Genomic DNA, 20,606 nt, shown 5'->3' with positions numbered 1-20,606 from the left:
CAATTAGAGCGGACGAATCGTCACCACTCTTTCCCACGAGATGTTTGCTATCTTTAGTAACAAATGGTAACTTAACACTTTTGTTTTTTATATGGGAGTAAATTCAATTAGAGCTGACAAGTTATCGGCTATTGTTCCCAGGATATTAAACAAAAAAAGCTTTCATTTCTGGACGGTTTTTACGTCTCTGCAGTAGCAGTCTAATAGTTTTATGTTCTTTGAAGACTGCGCGGCACCAAGTTAAAGTGCAGTTTAATTAAATCAGACTTTCAACGTGTCAAAGGTTTTTTTCTCTTTCTTTCTATTTTCGGTGAAGTTGTGTTGTGTTGTGTTGGGTAAAAAGGGTAAACGTACGACTCGTATAAAATGCGAACAAGTCTCTAAATTAACTTGAGTATTTTTGAGTAAAAATTCCTCGGGGGGGTTGGAAGGGTTATGTGATCGGTGAATGAGGGAGTTATGCATGTGTGCGTGTCACACCAATCACAGTGCGGGTTGTATCAAAGAAAGAATCAAATTGCCTGTTAGAAAATAAGATGGTATCTACATTAATCTGGAGACGGGTCAGATTACTGTAGTTTGTTCAGTCAAACATTTTATGGCTTACTATTTAGCTATCTTACCATGACCGATGTAACATCGCAACCAAAGAAAAAATGTCAAATTAACCAAATCATTACTGTACCATGAATGCTCCTATCTCCGACACTTCACACAAAAAATAACTCTTGCACGCCTTGCGTGCCTATGTTTATTCCGGTTTGGAGGGAAGTGTGACAGTTACATACGTACATTGGGTTGTTTTAGAGTGCCTAATTTTCAGTGTAATGGTGGCTAGTTATGAACGAGATGAGTCTTGAGTTTTGAAGCAGTTCTCTTGAGTATTTTTGAGCAAAAATTCCCCTTAGGGGTTGGAAGAGCTATGTGATCGGTGAGTGAGGGAGTTATGCATGTGCTCGTATCACCCCAATCACAGTGTGGGTTGTATGAAAGAACGAATCAAATTGCCTGTTAGAAAATAAGATGATATCTACATTAACCTGGAGACGTGTCAGATTACTTTAGTATGTTCAGTCGAACATTTTACATGTCAATCGATTTAGCTTTATGGAGGGAGAATTACATAAGGAAAGTATTTTCTGTGACGCTCAGCTGCTTACAACGCACACGCTGTCAGCAAAAGGCCCAACACTAAATTGTGATTCGAGCGCTTGTTTTGGACGGGCTAGTTTTGTTGACCGAAGTAAAAATTGTAGGAAGGATATTGTTATTATGAAGTTGTTTGTGTGCTCATTGAGGTTTTTTTTGTAAAAAAAATACCTCTTAGTCGGCGCGTCGGGTATGTTATGGACGGGTCAATGGATGAGTGAGTGAGGAGTGAGTGAGAGATGTATGTATGTCACACCAATCAGATTGGATCTACTATAAACAGCCAATCAAATTTCTTGTTGTAAAGGTAAATGGTATGTGAGAAGATTTGATCCCGATAGAGTTCAGAACGGCCATATTTATTCCTCTATAAAAGAGGAGGAAGTATTCATATATTGGGTTTACTTCGACATTTTCTGTGGGTTAGGCTGTGGATTTTAGTTAAATGAACGAGATGAGCCTTGAGGTTTGAAACAGTTGGTGAGTTAGTAGTATGAAAATGCAACGAGATATTTTTATTTTTAGTTACAAAGGTAACTTGATACTTTTGTTTTTCACAAGGAGTAAATTCAATTAGAGGTCACGAATCGTCGCGTCTAGTTCTTAGGACATGTTTTAAAAGGGGCGAGACTTTAGATTTGAAACAGTTCTAACGTTTACAATAGTAAGTGCGGGTAACGATTGTTTTGTTCTTGTTGCACGCAAATACAACGAGATATTTTTGTTTTTTAGATACAAAGTGTAATTTGACACTTGTTTTTCACAAGGGAGTAAATTCAATTAGAACGGACAAATCGTCACCACACTTTCCCAAGAGATGTCTGCTATTTTTAGTAACAAATGGTAACTTAACACTTTTGTTTTTTATATGGGAGTAAATTCAATTAGAGCTGACAAGTTATCGGCTATTGTTTCCAGGATATTAGACAAAAAAAGAAGCTTTCGTTTCTGGACGGTTTTTACGTCTCTGCAGTAGCAGTTTAATAGTTTTATTTGATGGCATTCATTTCAGTCCGATATTTTTTAAGGTAAAAAGTATGAAAACTGTTTAAATGTTCTTTGAAGACTGCGCGGCACCAAGTTAAAGTGGAATTTAATTAAATCAGACTCAACGTGTCAGAGGTTTGTTTTCTCTTTCTTTCTATTTTCGGTGAAGTTGTGTTGTGTTATGTTGGCCGGGTTGTGTTGTGTAAAAAGGTAAACTTACGACTCGTATAAAATGCGAAAAAGTTTCTAAATTAACTTGAGTATTTTTGAGCAAAAATTCCTCTTGGGGGTTGGAAGGGTTATGTGATCGGTGAGTGAGGGAGTTATGCATCTGCGCGTGTCACACCAATCACAGTGCGGGTTGTATCAAAGAACGAATCAAATTTCCTGTTAGAAATTAAGATGGCATCCACATTAATCTGGAGACGTGTCAGATTACCGTAGTTTGTTCAGTCAAACATTTTATGGCTTACTATTTAGCTATCTTACCATGACCGATGTAACATCGCAACCATAAAAACTTGTCAAATTAACCAAATCATCACTGTACTATGAATGCTCCTATCTCCGACACTTCACACAAAAAAATAACTCTTGCACGCCTTGCGTGCCTATGTTTTTTACTAGGTTACCGATTTAAATGTGACCTGTGTGATGCAGGTTATGTTGGTTACACGCGGCGGCATTTGCACCAACGCGTAGACGAGCACAAGAATGCGTCTTCCTCCATTGGAAAACATTTTCGTGTGAAACATTTTTATGTGCCCAGGGATCTTACAAAGAATTTTACCACCTTAAAAAAGTGCAGGAACAAGTTTGACTGTCTCATTTATGAAATGTTTTTTTATTAATGAACGAAGACCAAGTCTCAATGTACAGTCAGACTCAATTCGTGCGAAAGTTTTAAATCATTTTTAATCATGTTATTCTTGCATGCATTTTATTGTTCTTAACACCCTTTTTTACATTTTCATACTTTACATACTTTTACTTCTTTGTTTTATATTTGTACTTATGCAAAAATTTTTATCTTCACATTTAAGTTTTTGCTTCAAATTGTTTTAAAAAACCTTTACTTATAAGGATCTTAATTCAGCAGTTTCTACCTATACACTTTTACAGCAACCCCTGATAAGATCCTAACTTAAAATTTTAGCCTTAATAGGTTCTTATGTGGAGGGGGCTTAAAATGAAAATTTTAGCCTAACAGGTTCTTATACGTGGGTATTCATGATCAGCAAAAAAATATCATATTTACCGTTCATGCCAGAGTGATTTTACTTATTACAAACTCATCCAGCAGGAGGAGACCCCATACAAAAGTCAGAAGATGGCTAACTGTATCTTTGGGGATCAAGTTAGAAAACAAAACTTTCCAACTTTTCACGTGTATACTATTTTGTTTTTGTTTTTGCGAGATTTCATTTGGTAGAGATTTAGGGACTGAGTATATATTGTGACCACTGCATTTCAGTCATATCCCATAGCAAAAAAATCTGCAAACTTCTTTTGTGTGGGAGTTCCCATGTTAACTTAGAAAGAATATAATGATTAATAACGATGTCTTGTCTTTCTGAATAAGGTAGGAAAGAACAAGAAATGCAACCAAAAAGCACAGAGGACAGTTCTGTTATGTGATCAAGATTTTTGGTTGCTTCCCAGAAATCCTTGAAATTGTGGCTATATTTTCATCATCACACCATCTTACACCTCGATCTGCTGATCGGCTGAAACTATTACATTGTTCGCAATTTACCTCACATACATGTTGGATTATTCTCATTAGTGACAACATCACAGGGAGCCCTCACATCCGTTTAGAATGTGAATAAAAGATTAACCTACCTTTATCGCGCGTGTTTTGTGTTTTGCGGCGGCCATTTTTGAATTTTTAATACGCGCGCAGTCTGCTAGTGCGAGGTCCGGAACCGAAATTACGGAAATCGCTCGGAGCCTGTACGGAGCTTAAAGAAAATGACACTTTATTATCCTCGGTGAGCGATCGGCTACCTCCGAGAATTTGCGAATTTTCCCGCCCGTCCCAGACTTCCGTAATTTCGGTTCCAGACTTCGTACTAGCAGACCGCGTATTAAAAATTTCAAAATGGCCGCCACAAAACACAAAACACGCGCGATAAAGGTAGGTTAATCTTTTACTACATTCGAAACGGATGTGAGGGCTCCCTGTGCAACATTTCAAAAAAATAATTCAGGAGCTCCGCTTTTAGGCTTGGCTAAATCTATATATCATTCTGAAATTAGTGTTTCAAAAAAACTACTTATAAAAATTTACGGTAAAAAATAAATAAGAACCGAAAGAAGAAAACGCGTGTGTGGACAAATAATCTTTTTTATAAGTTGTAACAGTATGGTTAGTGTAGTAAGGTACACTGAGTGTACTGCATCGGTAGTAAGGGACATTTCACAGTATCTAGTCTATGAGAGACAGACACCAGTCACCAGTTACCAGCTATCAGTCACCAGTCACCAGTCACCAGTTACCAGTCAACAATTGCCAGTGACCAGTTTCAAGTGATCAGTTACCAGTTACCAGTGACCAGCTACCAGTATTTTAGACCCGCTGATCAACTTCAGGTTATTGTAACCGTCTAAATGCAAAGTGGGCCAAATTTACAAAATAGGCGCCATATAGGCGCATGTGACTACTGCTTAAAAGGTGAAAACACAAAAAGTAGAATTGTTCTATACATGCAGTTATGTGGATAAGAATGTGTGCAGATGGTTAGATCATGAATGTTGGTGATTAGAGGCATTATTGAATGCTAATAAGCTAGAATTTTGAATTTGTACAAAAGAAGAAAAATGAAATGGTTCTCTAATAGGCCATTTTCATTGTATTAAAATTCTAACATGGCCACGAATCTTAGGGGAATAAAACAAAAGAAATAAATGATTCATTCCTCGACCTTAATGTGATTTCTTTTCTTGTATTTCCCCAAGCTTCCAAGTTGGAATCAAATCTGGCCTTTTAGTATATGTGGGTGTCGCCAGTGTAACAGTTGACAGAATTAAGTGTAAAACTATCAGCAGTGTATGATGTATGGTGTATGAAAAGTAATCAGTAAACAAACCTGATGAGACAATCAAAAACATTTTTTAATATTTTAATACACTGATGAAACAAGATTTATGGTAAACAACACAACGAGAATGGTACCAATCATAGCAACAGTTCTGGGGTTGATTGAGAGTACCTGTATTATGGAAGAAGTAAAGGTAACTCTACAGCCGGCACTACAGGGATGAGTAAGTGAGTGAGTTAAGGCGCACACTCTAGACAGGTACATTGTGATTACCTAAAATAGTGATAACAGTCACACCAGTGAGTAATCTTGAGGTACAAAGCAGCACTCTACTGTGAAACATTGAGCCTCGTTTTTATGCCCCACTATTCATCTTCACTAAGCCCTCCATAGTTGTTTTACTTCTCTCAATTCTCAAATTGCAACATTTCAGGGGCATGCATTATTGAAAAATCCTAGATCTGCCCCTGGAATAATTAATTACAGAACAACTTGGTCAGATCTTTTAAAAAGAAGTTGTCATATCCTTATTTTGTATATCTAGAAGTAAAGAGAACAAAACATATTGAATGCATTGTTTAACAATTGAAATTGGTTTTTGGCTTTCTCCAGAGACTACTAACAGAGTAAACAGACAAAAAATAGATCGTGTGTACTAAATGCATCTGTGGTTGAGTGTCCATCAATACCCTCAATCAACCTGTAATTGACACTCGATCAAAATCTTGATTGACACTCAATTGACATCCCAGTTGATATTCGTTTGATACTCTATTGACACTTGATCAAAAGTCGGTCAAAAGTCTGCTGAGTGTCGAGCTGCACACCCCAACCCAACTTTTCTGGGAGTACCCCTGGGGGCTCTAATATTCTAATGAAACCTAGGATCACCATACATCGGGGAAAAAACATTCACCACCAGGAATTAATTCTGGATGGTTCCCTGTCTCTAGAATTCGAAAGTCAATTGATTTTCCATTGTTTAAAAAGCTTTCTGGCAGTCAGTCTGTTCACTATGATCATTTAAAACTATCAAGTACTGCAAAGCTTTCATATCATTCGTTATAGTTCATCACCAAATTTTCTCGTATTCTTATTGGTTTAAATTGATCACATGACACAATTGTGTTCATCCGCAGAGAGACACTATCAGCCCTCAGAGCCTGTCCGAGGAAAATACCCCGATTGATAGTACTTGTCTGTGAACATTTTTCTCTAAACAAGCGAGCTTATAGCAAACAAACAATTGAAATTGTATTAAGTGGGTTTTTGTCTGTTTTCTTTTTAAAATTTTACATTTGGCTTTCACGGCTTTCATCTCAAAAAGTTAAAAATAATTCAATATAATTTTTGAACTGGCCTGTGAAGATAATTTAGTGGTGAACAATAAAGACAATAGAGTGTTTATGTCTCAGAACTATCGGTCTGATAGTTGCCCCTTGGTAATTTAATGTTCTTAAAACTAGCATATTTGCTCTCGAAGCTTCCCTTCTCAAGCATATATTTGTTTCAAGAGCATCAAATTTCTGTGGAGGCGGCTATCAGCCGATAGTTCCTTGACAGAAACACTCTATTGCATTGTTTAAATAGTTTTTCGATCACTACAAGATTATCCCAACATGGTCGCTCGAGAAGCTCAATTATGAAACATTGGAGCTCGATATTTGCCCCAAAGAGGCTCAATTATTTCACATTGGAGCCCAATATTCCTCCAGAGAGGCCCAGATTTTCTCATGCAAGGTTAAAGCTACTTCAAAAATTATGGAGTATTGGCAAGGGTTTATTTACAATGCGTGGGGCCCCAATGCGTGTCAACAAATCAGTGCTCAGTACCTTAGAAATTTGCCGTTTATCTCGACCTAAATCCTTACGCAACCTTTCATCTGATCGGTTGGAAACAAAATATAACAGCTGTGAGAAGTAAACGTTGTAAAATATTTAAAAAACTCACCTCAATTTCGAAGAATACTTCCAAGAGCTGAGATTGAAGGGGGCAGCCATCGATGACTATCGGCAAATCATCGTTGATACGAAGTGTTTGCTAGAAACCGGGAGATGGATATTTGTTGCGCTGATTGGCTCCGAAGTACATTCAATTGTTACTTACTTACTTTCGGAAAACTCAGACAATGGCAATAGTGACTGCTGCATAAGCGCAGTAGTCACAAAAACACTCCAGCTGTTCTTATTATGTTGCGGGTAGATGCCTCCAAATTCAAAAGTCCAACGTCTTCTACTTGAGCATATATTATCAAAGCAAATAAAAGCAAAAAAACATGTATTCCGACGAACGAAAGTCAAATTAAGAGCTGCTGTGCTGCTGTCTAGTAACTTAATATGCAATCCATTATATTTTATTGACTAATTGCGAGTGGTTTAAGGGACTAAAATGTAATATTGATAAATGAAACGAACAAGTTCAGTTTGCAGCTCATTGCCTTGCACTTTTGCTGTTTAGTTATTTTCTTGAAGCATGGTAGAATGTGCATCAGCAACCCAACACATCTAGCTTATAGACTGTAATTCGTCCAAAAAGATCACTACTACTTATAAAAACAATCTTTAAAACTTTTAATTTTCTTGAGCTTGTGATTGGAAAAATCTTAGAGTTAAAAGTTAAGGAGTTAACACATGCTCCATAGGTATGACAGATGTATATTACCACACTGTTTATACACTACAACTAGCTGTCACAGGCTGTATATACAGTAGCTGTTTATACACTACAACTAGCTGTCAGTAGCTGTTTATACACTACAACTAGCTGTCAGTAGCTGTTTACACAATATAACTAGCTGTCAGTGGCTGTTTATACACTACAACTAGCTGTCAGTAACTGTTTATACACTACAACTAGCTGTCAGTAGCTGTATATACACTACAACTAGCTGTCAGTAGCTGTTTATACACTAGAACTAGCTTTCAGTAGCTGTTTATACACTACAACTAGCTGTCAGTAACTGTTTATACACTACAACTAGCTGTCAGTAGCTGTTTACACAATACAACTAGCTGTCAGTAACTGTTTATACACTACAACTAGCTGTCAGTAGCTGTATATACACTAGAACTAGCTGTCAGTAGCTGTTTATACACTAGAACTAGCTTTCAGTAGCTGTTTATACACTACAACTAGCTGTCAGTAACTGTTTATACACTACAACTAGCTGTCAGTTCAGTATGTCAAAAGACACAAATTTACACACGGTCAAAGGATACCTGTAGTGAGCCAACATCATCAGGATAAAATGTAAAGAATGGAGTTAAGCTGTTACAAGAAGGTCCACCTTCAAGACAACATTCCTTCCCAACAAATCCACCTTGAAACTGAATATGAATTTCCCTCACACAACTTTCTTCAGGAAATTCCAGGATAACGAATTGAGGTGAACCCTGTAATTAGATAATTCCAAATTTAGCAATTCAAAAATTGTACTTAGCATTAAGTTTGCTAAACTTCCTGTGTATTTAGATGTCATGTTTGAGGGTTCAAGTTACTAAACTCAGTACCATAATAAAATTGGGAAGTTAATGAAAAATAAAGTGCTGTGTATTATTGTACATAAATAAAGGCTGTATGTAACTCTTAATTACATGTGTTATATAATGTATCCTAGCTGGTATAATTACTTCTTACCACTGTCACAAGCTACACAAGCATAATTTTTTCTTGAGGCAAGTCATGTTCCAACCCATTTCAACTAAGTTTGATCATTTTTGAGAGGATGGGTTTGAAAAAGTTTAGGTTCATAAATGTTTTGCTTGAAGTGAAATAAACATGTCATGTTTCATTTGTCCAGTGTGATGTTTTGTTCAGTTAGTTACCTAGTTGCTATGGAAACTTCAAGTACATGAACATCTTATTCTTAACTTTTCTAAAGGGACACCAACATGGCGATTTTGCTGCATTTTACTTTGAAACAGTGCTAATTACCAAGTACCTTCACTTACGTGAAATGCTCCTAGAACACCAAGATGATATAAGATGAATTGTTGAAAGGAAAGCAAATTGAAATTAGTTGTAACCGATTTTTCCAAGGCAAGACCACAGACTTTGAAAACCCTACCAGGCTTGTTCAGTTTGACATCACAACCTAGTGCATGTATTTTTCTCAAACTCATCAATAATTCCACAAGCCACCCAGGTATAACATAAGAGCTTGTATGGAGAACTATGGCTGAAATATTAAGAGTTTGTATGGAGATTAAAAGATGACATCAATCAATGTATGGGTAATTTACCGCATATTAAGACTCTCTTTAACATTCAATGGTGTCATTTTTTCTCATCCTGCAGAGTTAAAACGATGATTGGAAATGTGGTCAAACACTGTCTTTCGTGTTTGATACATTACTTCACGATAACTCTCCTTTCATAGCTCTGGTGAACTTGTATGGTCATTTTGAACAGCACTAAATCTTTATAGTTATGCCTCATTCATTGAATACATGTCTTTTAGGTGAGAACTTTTAAAGGTAAAGCTCATGATGGTGCCCCTTTCAATCAAAATAAACACGTTGCTGTATATTTGTCATTTAGTTGTTTGTATGCGCATTTTAATTTGCCCTGCAGACTTTGAAAAATACAGCAGAGCTTTGCTTTACTTCTTTTCCACTAGGTCAAGCTTCAAACCACAGGCAGCCCAGACTTAAATACAATTAATATACAGATTTGGCCAAGCCTAAAAGCAGAGCTCTTGATTGCAATAAGTTAACCATACAAGTAAAAAAAAAAGATTTGTCTTTCTTGGATCAGAAACTCAAAAAATGATCAATCTTTAGCATGTAATTGTTCAGCATGTGGTTTCACTATTTATTTTTCCAGTTTAAAACTTAACACTGGGACTTTCAAAGAAAAGAGGGGTTAATTCAAGCAGAAATGCAATACAAACATAAGGTAAGCCACTTTTATTTAAATTATTTTCGTAGCATTCAGAGCAATAATTATTTTTGAAACATTCTCATACATTGTCTTATAACCAACTAAAATTGTAACACAATCGCCAACAGCATTAATGTCACGCATTAATTGTATTCAACGTCTGGGTTGCCTGTGTTCAAACTAAAAAAAAATGTCAAAAATATGTGTACCCCTTATCCTGTTACTTCCGAAAGCACAGTGGCATACTGTTTACTGCATTGCCCTTCAGATTGTGTGTTCTAACCTTGTTCATTGTGTTGTGTTCTGGCCCATGCAAAAATGAGGATGGAAAAGGGTATTTTCGTGATTCGTGAATGGCCAAATTTTTTTCATGTGAAATGTGAAATGGCTTGTTATTTTCTCGTGAATCATGATTTCATTAGAAGTCGTAAACCGTGATTTTCCAAAATAATATTTCTCCGTGAAATGAGAAAGAAGTATTTAATTCGTCGTGAACCACGATTCTGGTTGTGTCTTCTGGTTGTGTCTGAGCTAAAGGGAAATAGCGGTATATAAGTAAATTATTATTATTATTATTACTATTATTATTATATTATTTTCGAAAGTAATTAACCCATAGACTCCCAGAGCTTTTTGCCAAAAACGAATTTTTTGGAGATTTTGGAGATTTTCAGGCTGGATATGGGCTAAAGTAGCCTCAATCTACTCAAAAAGGCATTTGCAACATGACAGCATGCCTTTTTTTCCCACTAGCATTGCATTTTATGACATTTTTGCTCGGGCTTGCGCAGGTCAAAGTGACCTGTATTGTTGGGTTTTTGTTTCTTTTTAATTTTTTTTCGCCTTTCCCTTTTACCTTTTCTTTCTTTCTTCTTACTTTTTTTTTTTGCTGCAGTGATTGACCTTCCACTGGGATCTACTGGGCTTGCTTCCAGTTCAAAAAATTCTGAGAAAGCATCATCGAGATGGGCAATTTTTAGTCACAGGAAATTTAGCTCCGAGTTTTTCACTTAAATTTCTGAGCATTTTGCGCATATTTCAGGCTCCATTGAGCCGGTCACTCTGATCTGGGTATCATTGGAAAGATCTTTTCCTCCTGCAGAAGTTGACTATAGATGATGCCAATTTTGGTCAAAGGTAATGACGTCAAAAGTGGAACAAAGGCCAAGGTTCATCACGGCTGGTTACAGGTGCACGGGAGTTAATGGGTTAACAATATTTCATGACTGTGACAGCACAATCATCCCTTTTCGTGTTCTTGCTCGGATTTCTATTTGCTGTGCACATAACAAAAAGCAGACAGATGATAAAGACATCTAACAAGGCTGTGCTTTGGGTGTAACTTTTCAAATATCATAAGTTACGTAAGTTCGTGTCAAAAAATGCCTTTTTTTCGTGAAGCATGAAATGCCAACTTTATTTCCTGTCAATTGTGAAAGGACCAAATGAATTTATTTTCCGTGAAACGTGACCTTGACACCCCCCCTCCCTTTAACAGGTGTATGACATTAGCATACTACAATTAACACTCTGGTTGGCCTAAATATCACACTGATTAGCCTGTAAGGCACTCAAGGTAGCCTTTTACAGTAAGCTCTCGGCGATGGAAATGTGGATGCTATATTAGTCAAAAAGTCTGCAGTCTGCAGTCTGCAACTGTCTTATTATACTGGTTGTCGGACAAGACACTTCAGTTATATGACGCCGGTGGCCAGAAAAAAATCTTGACTGAGGCAATGTCCATTGTTTAATTCTCTTATTCATTCGCTAGCGTTGTTTTACGTCCCCCCTTAAAAAAAAAGACAAAACAAAACAAAAACTAAAAAAAATGACTGGGGTATTTAATTAGTGCCTCGGTTTGTCTCATACTGGCTACGGCCCTGTTCCACATTGCTTATCTCCACTCGGGAGGACAAATTGACACAGACAAACTGTTAAGGTGAACTAACAAAGGGCTAGCATGTAACTACTAACATCCCACCCAGGCCAGGCAGCAACAATCCTTGCCACAAGGTCTGATGGTGTGGGCCACCTTGGCTTGTAGGTGCAGAGTACCTGCTGTACCTTATTTAATTTGTCATTTATAAGAATTTTAAGAAAACAACAAAATGTTTGAGTTTACAAAACTTGTTTCGACAGAAACTTCTGTCATCCTCAGTTAATCCAAGTACAAAGTGATGGAAGCTGAATTTATAATAAGTAAGAAAATGCTAATTGTGATAAATAGTGACAACAGAATGAAGCAAAGCATGAGAGTGTGATAATTGAAGAGATAATTTTAGATTAACATGGTGTAATTGTTGATTCAAATAGGGTTGTTCTCTCTGAATATGAATAGCCTCTCAAACATTTTGTCGTTTTCTTCAAATTCTTTACATGTCTGCTACTATCAAGACCCTTGGGAAGCATCATTTATTAAAAAGCTTTTTACAATTGAAGGCTTTCGTGCAAAAAAGGAGTGTATAGCTTTTTGGGCCGATTTTTATTTTTTGCAGGATTGAGCTACTTTTTGGCAGACTGACTTGTTTTGACATGAAAAGCATTGTTGTGTAATTGTTTTTGTTCATTTGTGCTTTGTTTTTGAGAAATGACAGATGCAAAAAAACTCAGTTTTCCAAGTGGCACCTTTTGGAGTGAATCCTTCGAAGGTGGATTTCAATGCAACGTGGACTTAGATGGTTACTTCTAGCAGCTTCAACAGCACAGTTTTTCTTTTAAAATAGATGTTTTTATTTTTGTGAGAAGTAGAGAAATAGACCAGAAAAAAAATTGACCGACCTCGTATTGAACCGGTGTCACAACAAAACAAACTCAAATCCGGCCTGCTCAGTGCCTTATTTGCTTGCGCTAACAAAGCAACAGTAAGAAAATAGCGCACTATTGGGATGGTTTGGGGGTTGACGTCGCTAAAGCACTATGGCACATTAATGTTTGTATAATTAATTAATTTCAATTACTTAAGGTCATTCCCCAGTATTGCATCACGCATCCTTACTGCGCATAATTTATGGCGTCATTGGCGCGTGTTTGTGCACGCGCACATTGAAAACATGGCAGATTTACCTTGATATTGAGTTCTGACAGTTGAAAACTGGCTATAGCTCACTAAAAAGCTCGGGCACCCCAAATTTTTTTCAAGTCATTTTAATCATTAGCTTTGCTTGAGAAAAGACTGATCTGATTTCTATGTTTGAAAATTTAATAAGAAAAATAGCAGCCACACCGTAGTCTTTTCTATTTTGCAGTTTGATTGCCGTGACAAGCAATTTGGTTCAAATTTTTAACAAGGATTCAGCTGTCTATCAAAATCAAACTTATAAAGTTTATTTGCATCCGACACAAGTATTGACTGTAGTTTGAGGCGTGTTTTCATTAGTCTGGACTCACAAAAACTTTGTAATGACTTGGAATGCGTTCTTGTAATAAGCATTAAATAACGCTAAAATGGGACATTTTCAATGCCTCACTGCTCCTTAACCCCCAAAGTTTGAACAAAAATCTACATTCAGTTTCATTTCAGGGGAATTACCTCAATTGGGCTTGCAGCAAGGGGGGTAGGATGGGGTAGGTACTTTTGAGCACTACGGAAAATGAGTGGCGCATATACCTACGTTACTCTTTTGATCACTTTAAAAAACTATATATTTGTTTCAGAAAGCCCCTTGCTCTCCTCGTGGTACTTTTCTCTTTGGAACAAAACCAATATTTACTGTAAACGAATGCGCAGATTAATAAGCATTAGTGTCAACCACATATCAGGAGGAAGATACATTTCATACAAGATGACACACTACACGTTGAGCACTTTTCCTTGTGATAGAACCTAATAAGTCATACGCATGCGTTCTAGCATAGTTAGCACGATACAAGAATGCTACTGTAACTGCGTGTCTTCTGGAATTTATACGCCTAACTTGGTTCAAGAAATATCATCTGTTGTTTCCAAACTACACCAGTGGATTTATTTCATCTTTTTCAATTGTCTCTATCAAAGAGACCAAAATGTTCATACCCGCAGCCGAAACTCTCCCGAGTAAGTGGCATTAAAACTTGTCAACTTGTACAGTACAAAAAAAACAGGAAACTGCTCAAATACTGCTGCAGACTCTGTGGCACCTACTGAAAGCATAAATTTTATCAGTCTTTGAGGGGAAGCATCCACCGGTGAAGGATATAATCTAGGTCAAGTAGCACTGTTTACTTTCAATACCTCTTGTTGAAACGCTTCTCACTTGTATTAATCGATATAAGCGTGTGTTTTAAATTTAAGTGCTTTTATTGTTAAAGCCAAAGGTGGCAACAAAACGTGCTGTTCCACAACAATTTGATAATTACATTAGTTCTTGTTTATCAGTCACAGGTAACTAAGTTTTCTCACTGAAGACAGCATCAAATGTTCATGAAAAAGAATTAATTTTATATTTCCAAAAACCATATCAGACTGTAAAAAGTGAAAATTAGGAAACATTGTCTCCCCAAGCTTCTAATTTGGCGCCAACGGCCAAAAACTTGAGTGTCGCCAGCCCACCGGGGTCGCCAAGTAGGATGATAGTTGGGTTATTCTGAACAAAGTATGTATGACTGGATTTATGAAAACCATGTTAAGGCTTTGCACCAAAATAGCGGGCATGTTTTTGGAAAATCGGACTGATATAAACAAATCGTGTGCCAATAGTGAAATCTCTTTTTGACATACATATTAGTCTGCTTATCTTGTGGTGTTCTCTTGGGAATTCTGGAAGGGGTCAGTTAGAAATAAAGAATTGAAGTGGCATAGTTATCAGTGTGTGCTGTGGAAACCCATACTTCATGGATTACTATAATTATATTCTTCCAAGTCAATCACTTGGCAGTCCAAAAGAGAACAATATAGGGGCTCTACAATACACTGTAAATGTCTTACCTGATCTGAATTCCAGCATGTGTCCTCATTTTTATCAAACATGTATTTCTTTCCATAATGACTACAATCTCGGTTTAAAACAGAGCTGACTCTTTAAAATAAGGACAAGTTAAAGAATATTAGGATGGAATACTATACACTGTACACTCAGATAAAAATTGAAGCCGGTTGACATAAATATGTTACATCACACCAGTTTTAAAATTAGTTTGGGCGGGTAAGATAATAACTTAATACATATAGTATATGATTGCACTTGTGCCATACTACAGCTGCTCATTGTCAAATAACACAAACTGCAAATGCTTGTGTGACTCTTATGAAAAAGGTTATGCCTATCCTGGCTATAAATAATGAATTCCATACAAATACTTTAATTGTTCAACCAGTGGTTATCCTGGTAAAATCCAATTTGAACAATTCATCATATAAACACTCCATTATTATCGTTATTATTACTATCAGTACTATTACTATTACTGTTACTGTTACTGGTGCTGGTGCTGGTGCTGGTGCTGGTGCTGGTGCTGTTGCTGTTGCTGTTACTGTTACTGTTATTATTATTAGTATGGGTTATCATACGGTTTCGAGTTCAGTTTGGAATTAATTTGCACAAGTGAGTTTTTCAAAAAGCTGAAATTGCATGAGCCACTTTGGCGAGTGCAATTGAAGTATTCAGCTAGTCCTTAAACCCAGAATGGCTGAACAATGGAATGCCAGAACGCCAGAACACAGGAATGTCGGAACATCAGAATACATGTACTTAAACCCAGAACGCCGCTATGCTAAAACCCAGAGCACAAAATTACTAAAAACTGGAACACATAGTGAATCCTAAACACCAGATTAATAAAACCGGGAACACAAAATTACTAAAACCAGGAACACATAAGAAGCGCTAATGGTGGATTACTTAAATGTGGTCTAAAATAGGTCCGCAATGCATACTTGTGGGCTTATGCATAGTTTTATTCCATTCAGTTACAGATTTTTGTTTTTAAATGAAAGTATCTGGTAGTTGAATTGCAAGTAAGAAGTAAGAAGTAAGAGTAAGTAAGAAGGCAATCAATGGAAAGATAAAGGTGTAGAAATAGGTAAATTATGTAACATATATTTTTTGGATCTGTGGTATCAACATAGACAAGTTGTTACAACTTTTGAGTGGGAAGCTCATTGCAGAATACTGCTTACTTGATTAAATTTGTAGGGTATGCACAATTGACAGATTTTGGTTAAATTTTGCAAAAACATTCCAGGAATAATGACAAACAAACGTATGTTGAGAAATGTTGATATTTTGCATATTTTGCCTGTGGCGTCCATTTACGCAACACATAATTACTGAACTGGCAAAGCCGCACACTGTAGCACTATCTATGTAACCATAGTTACATATGAGGTGGCCTTAACTAAAAGTCTGGTGGTTTCTAGAGGTCACCTTGCCATACATTGAAATATTTATAAACAATTACTGTATTAGGTAAAAAGGCAAATAAACAGAATGAGTAAATGAATTTTGCATATTCTTAGCTACTCCAACTTTCGATGCGAATATCTAGACAACCAATCAGAATATCAAATAAGCCTATTGGTTTTGGTGACTATTGATTTCTTAATTTTTTCCCTTCCTACTGAATCTTTTTAAAATTGGTTTATATAGCAGCCAATAATATTATTATTGCTCTTAGTCGTCATCAAAAATTTTAAAAAATTTCACCAACCAGAAGCGGAGATATAGACGCGCGAATTTGAAAATGAGGACAAAAATTGCTAGTTGACAAGATCCGTGTTTACGAATGTAGACAAGCTTGAATTAACATAACTATTAGCATAAAATTTGCATATCTGCCCATGCACAATTTTGTTCACATTCTCATCTACCTCGTGGTTCAAGTTGTTAGCTCATGTTCTTTTTGATCTCAATTCACATACAACTTATGTGCAAACTATAAGACTCTTTACCAGTCTGAGAATACACAGTTAACATGGACTTAAGCTTCCTCGTACCAGAATGCACTGAGTTTTTCACTCGCTCAATTGAGTCCATGCACGCAGAAGAATCGGCATTAGTATTTGTACTATTTGTGAAAAGGAGATATTTTTTCGCTCGATATTTTTATGGATGAATTGATCAGAAGAAAAGTGACAAAAGTAGGTGGGTAAAGTTTGCACAAATGCACTTCAATATCTACCTAATGCAAGAAATGCTCTCTTGTCTAATGTTGTTTGTTATTCGTCACCTAATTCGGCGTCGACAAAATCTGGATTGGACCGGACCGGATCACGGATCAGATCACGGATCGGATCACGGATTGGATCACAGACCGGATCACGGACCGGATCACAGAAAAAAAAAAAACAGTTTTAAAGAAAAAAAATCCCCCCCAAAAAATCAAATCACTTATAAGATAATAATGAATAAAAAATAAAAGTGGAAAACTAAAATATGTTAAATGAAAATACGAATCCCGAATTTGACGCAATGACATGTTAATTACAGAGAATGACAAGAGGTTGCTTAAAAAGCCACATAAGCGCCTAATTTACGACGAATTTAAATTGTAATGAACAGGCAGATGTAGTTATATTTGAACGTTAGTTGGCTCGAAGCTTGCGTGAACTCCCATTCTCGGTTTTGAAATTGTTGTTAGTATCAGTAGCTAATTCTCGGCTACATTTTCGTGTCAGATGTGAGTGTTGCAGTTGGCGTTACAGTTAATTAGAGAACTTACGTACGAAAGCTTAAGGACATGGTTTACTTTAAAAGCGCTACGTCACGATTTGCGCATCTTGAAAAAAAACTAGTCTAGTTTTTCAAGTTCGTCATTTGCAGTCCTTGTTAATCTTTGCCATCCTTAACCATGTAACGATCCTCATTCCGTTTTGATTTGTTCTTGCCTCTTAAGTGTTTCCTATCCTAGAACACAAACATGTTAAGGTTTTATTCTATTTAAAGGCAACTCTTTACGACCCTAAGAATGACTCTGAAAATTGTGACGTAACTCCTAAAATGTTGTTTATTCTCGGGTTGCGTTATCGTTCACACTGTCAATGTTATTCTTGTAATTTTTTGTAAAACAGTTGTATTTCCTTGAAATACAGATGGTTTGTCTCGTTTTATTCCAGTGTGAAATATCGTATTCCAAACTCGCATCTTGTAAAAGTATAGACTTGTCTCAGACGGAAATTGTTTGAAATCATCAGGTGTTTAATTTGTTTAGTGGTTTTAGTTTTTGTGTTTCGATTCATACGTTCGGCCTATTATTACCATGCTGACTCGTTTTATGACTGTCTACCATTGATGCAAGTGAATATACGAAATATCATTTATCTGAACTGCGGAGAAAGATATGAAGACATGATTGATCATCACAATCAAAACCCAACAGCCTGAAAAAAATTCATCTGAGACCAGCTCCCAGTTGGCTTGATATTATAAAAGTATAAAGGAATGTCACGTTCTGCTCACAGTAGTCACTCTAGCGTAATTTGCTCAACAAAATTTTGAATTTTGAATTTTGAATCTTCAATTTTCAATTTTGAGTTTTTTTCCTTGATCCGATCCGTGATCCGATCTGTGATTCGATCCATGATCCGATCCGTGATCCGGTCCGTGATCCGATCCGTGATCCAGTCCGTGATCCGGTCCAATCCAGGTTTTGTCGACGCCGTCACCTAATTTGCACTTGCTTAAATCATCATTACAACTGTGGTATTCACAGCTTCATTTTAGTTGTCTAAATGATCGCTTGTAATAGTTTCATTCAATTTCAGACCTTGCATGGCCAGTCTTACTAGTGTGTTGAAAATTTGAAAGCAAGAAAAACAAATAAGTCCTAAGCTTATCTCAACAAAACACTTCACATTGTTCGCTAGTGCTGTACCTGTCTTTCCTCGTCCCTATCACACAAAGTTTTCTTCTCTCCATATCGCCTTTCAGTATTTAAGGGCGTGATTACATGGCGAATTTCAGCCTGGTTAGCTGGGCTGAAATTTCAGCTTGGTTAGCCGGGCTGAAATTTCAGCTCGGCTTCTGAAACAAATTCTCATGAAATCAAATTGGTGATTACATGGGGAAGGATTCAGCCCGGGCTGCAATTCAGCCTGGGCTGAAAATCCTAGCCCGGTTTTTCAAACCGGGCTAGGATTTTTAGGCAAACTGGCCAAAAAGTCTGAAAAAATCCCATGTAATCGAAACGGAATTTCAGCCCAGGCTGAAAAGCAGGAAATAAGATGGCTGCTGCTACGAAGTAGAAGCAGTCTCAGTGGAATAAAGGCAATAAAATAGAGAATCTCTCTAATTTTAAGGCTTAGATGGAATATAAGAACATCGAGACAAGGTTAAACAGCACGAGGCTGTCAGGGAGGCCGTGAACTCGGCAAGCTTGAGGACATATTTTCTTTCTATGCAAGTACACCTTTCTGGCTAAGAGACAGGTTTCGTTTCAGTTCCATCATCATTGTAGGGTGTTACTATCCCAAAAAGTTAAAAATTGAGCGCCAACAAAAGGTCAAACTACGAGAGAAGCAATGCGCCTATTTTCCCGATTCGTGTTCTCGGCACCATTTTGATTCTCAGGTGACCTTTCGCACACAATTTCATATTTGAAGCCGAGGCTAATATTTCAGCCCAGGCTGAAATTCGTTATGTAATCACAACAAAATTTCAGCCCCCCCTAGCCAGACTGAAATTTCAGCCTAGGCTGAAATTCGCCATGTAATCAGGCCCTAGTAACTGCCCAAGCATTTCATTGTTTTGTTTTTGTTTTAGCTTTCGAATTTTGCCAAATGACGAAATGCGATCAAATGTGTCACGAAATTCAACTATCGATCTTCATGGGCTGTGTTTTAGGTGTTTTTCCGTCCACCTCTTTTTTACTTTCACAGTATGTTTTCTCCCCAACACATTCTGTATGAAATCTCCCCAGAGCAAATGAGTAAACAACTCCTGCTGGACACATAAATCTGTGTGGGACTCTGCAAGAAAAGGTATGATCGTTGTTGAGATTTTTCTCGGTCAATGTGAGTGGAAGTGACGTAAACATAACGCTGAAGTGAGGAAGTAACCAAGGAAGATACATTCCTGATAGGTGGCAGCAAATAATTATTAAAAACGTTTGTCCATGAGCTTTAAAGCGGCACTCAAAAAGGAAGCGAAAATACACCACAGATGCCATATTGTTTACATTGCTTTAGTGGGCTTTCGTTTATTGTATGGATTTCTCCCAGGCCTTCGCAGTCAACTGATTTTGGTGACGTATCCCAAGTACTTTTTGCCCCGGACCATGTGACCTGAAACAATTGACCGCGGTGAAATATTGAGGCCTAGGAACTAGGCAAGGCTTTCGTGTTTTTTTTTATATAATTTGTGCGCGCTATTAGAACCCATTCTTGTGTTCCAAATGTAAGATGGTAGATAGATATGATTCAGGCAACTTGTGGGCTAATCAATTTTGGTTACGAAAGACAGATACAAAGCATACAAGCATAAGGGCTGGTTCACACTTTGACATAAGCATAAGCATAAACATAAGCATAAGAAAAATATGTGTAAACAGGGGTTACATAGCATAAGTATAAGGATGGCTATTGCGCAGGGGCAGTTCACCTCTTGGGAATCAAAGATAGCGGATAACGAAGT

At 37.0% G+C, this 20,606-nt stretch overlaps 1 protein-coding gene across 1 annotated transcript in view; it reads right to left on the bottom strand.

Annotated features, from left to right (window-relative positions):
* Window positions 1–3,533: 3,533 nt before the first annotated feature.
* Window positions 3,534–20,606, bottom strand: part of LOC110046778 (nuclear receptor 2C2-associated protein-like) — a 24,151-nt gene continuing 7,078 nt past the window's right edge. The window contains exons 2-4 of the mRNA XM_020752492.2: window positions 14,966–15,056; window positions 8,400–8,573; window positions 3,534–7,782 (exon numbers count right to left, since the gene is read on the bottom strand). Coding sequence (XP_020608151.1) covers window positions 7,669–7,782; window positions 8,400–8,573; window positions 14,966–15,056 — 379 coding nt within the window. The 3' untranslated portion in view covers window positions 3,534–7,668. The remainder of the gene's footprint in view (window positions 7,783–8,399; window positions 8,574–14,965; window positions 15,057–20,606) is intronic.

The sequence above is a fragment of the Orbicella faveolata genome, unplaced genomic scaffold, assembly GCF_042242905.1.
Source record: "Orbicella faveolata isolate gen_17 unplaced genomic scaffold, um_ofav_v1 contig_26, whole genome shotgun sequence".
Taxonomy (NCBI): Eukaryota; Metazoa; Cnidaria; class Anthozoa; order Scleractinia; family Merulinidae; genus Orbicella; species Orbicella faveolata.
Note: the sequence above shows the minus strand (reverse complement) of the source record. Positions and strands in the feature narration are given on the sequence as shown.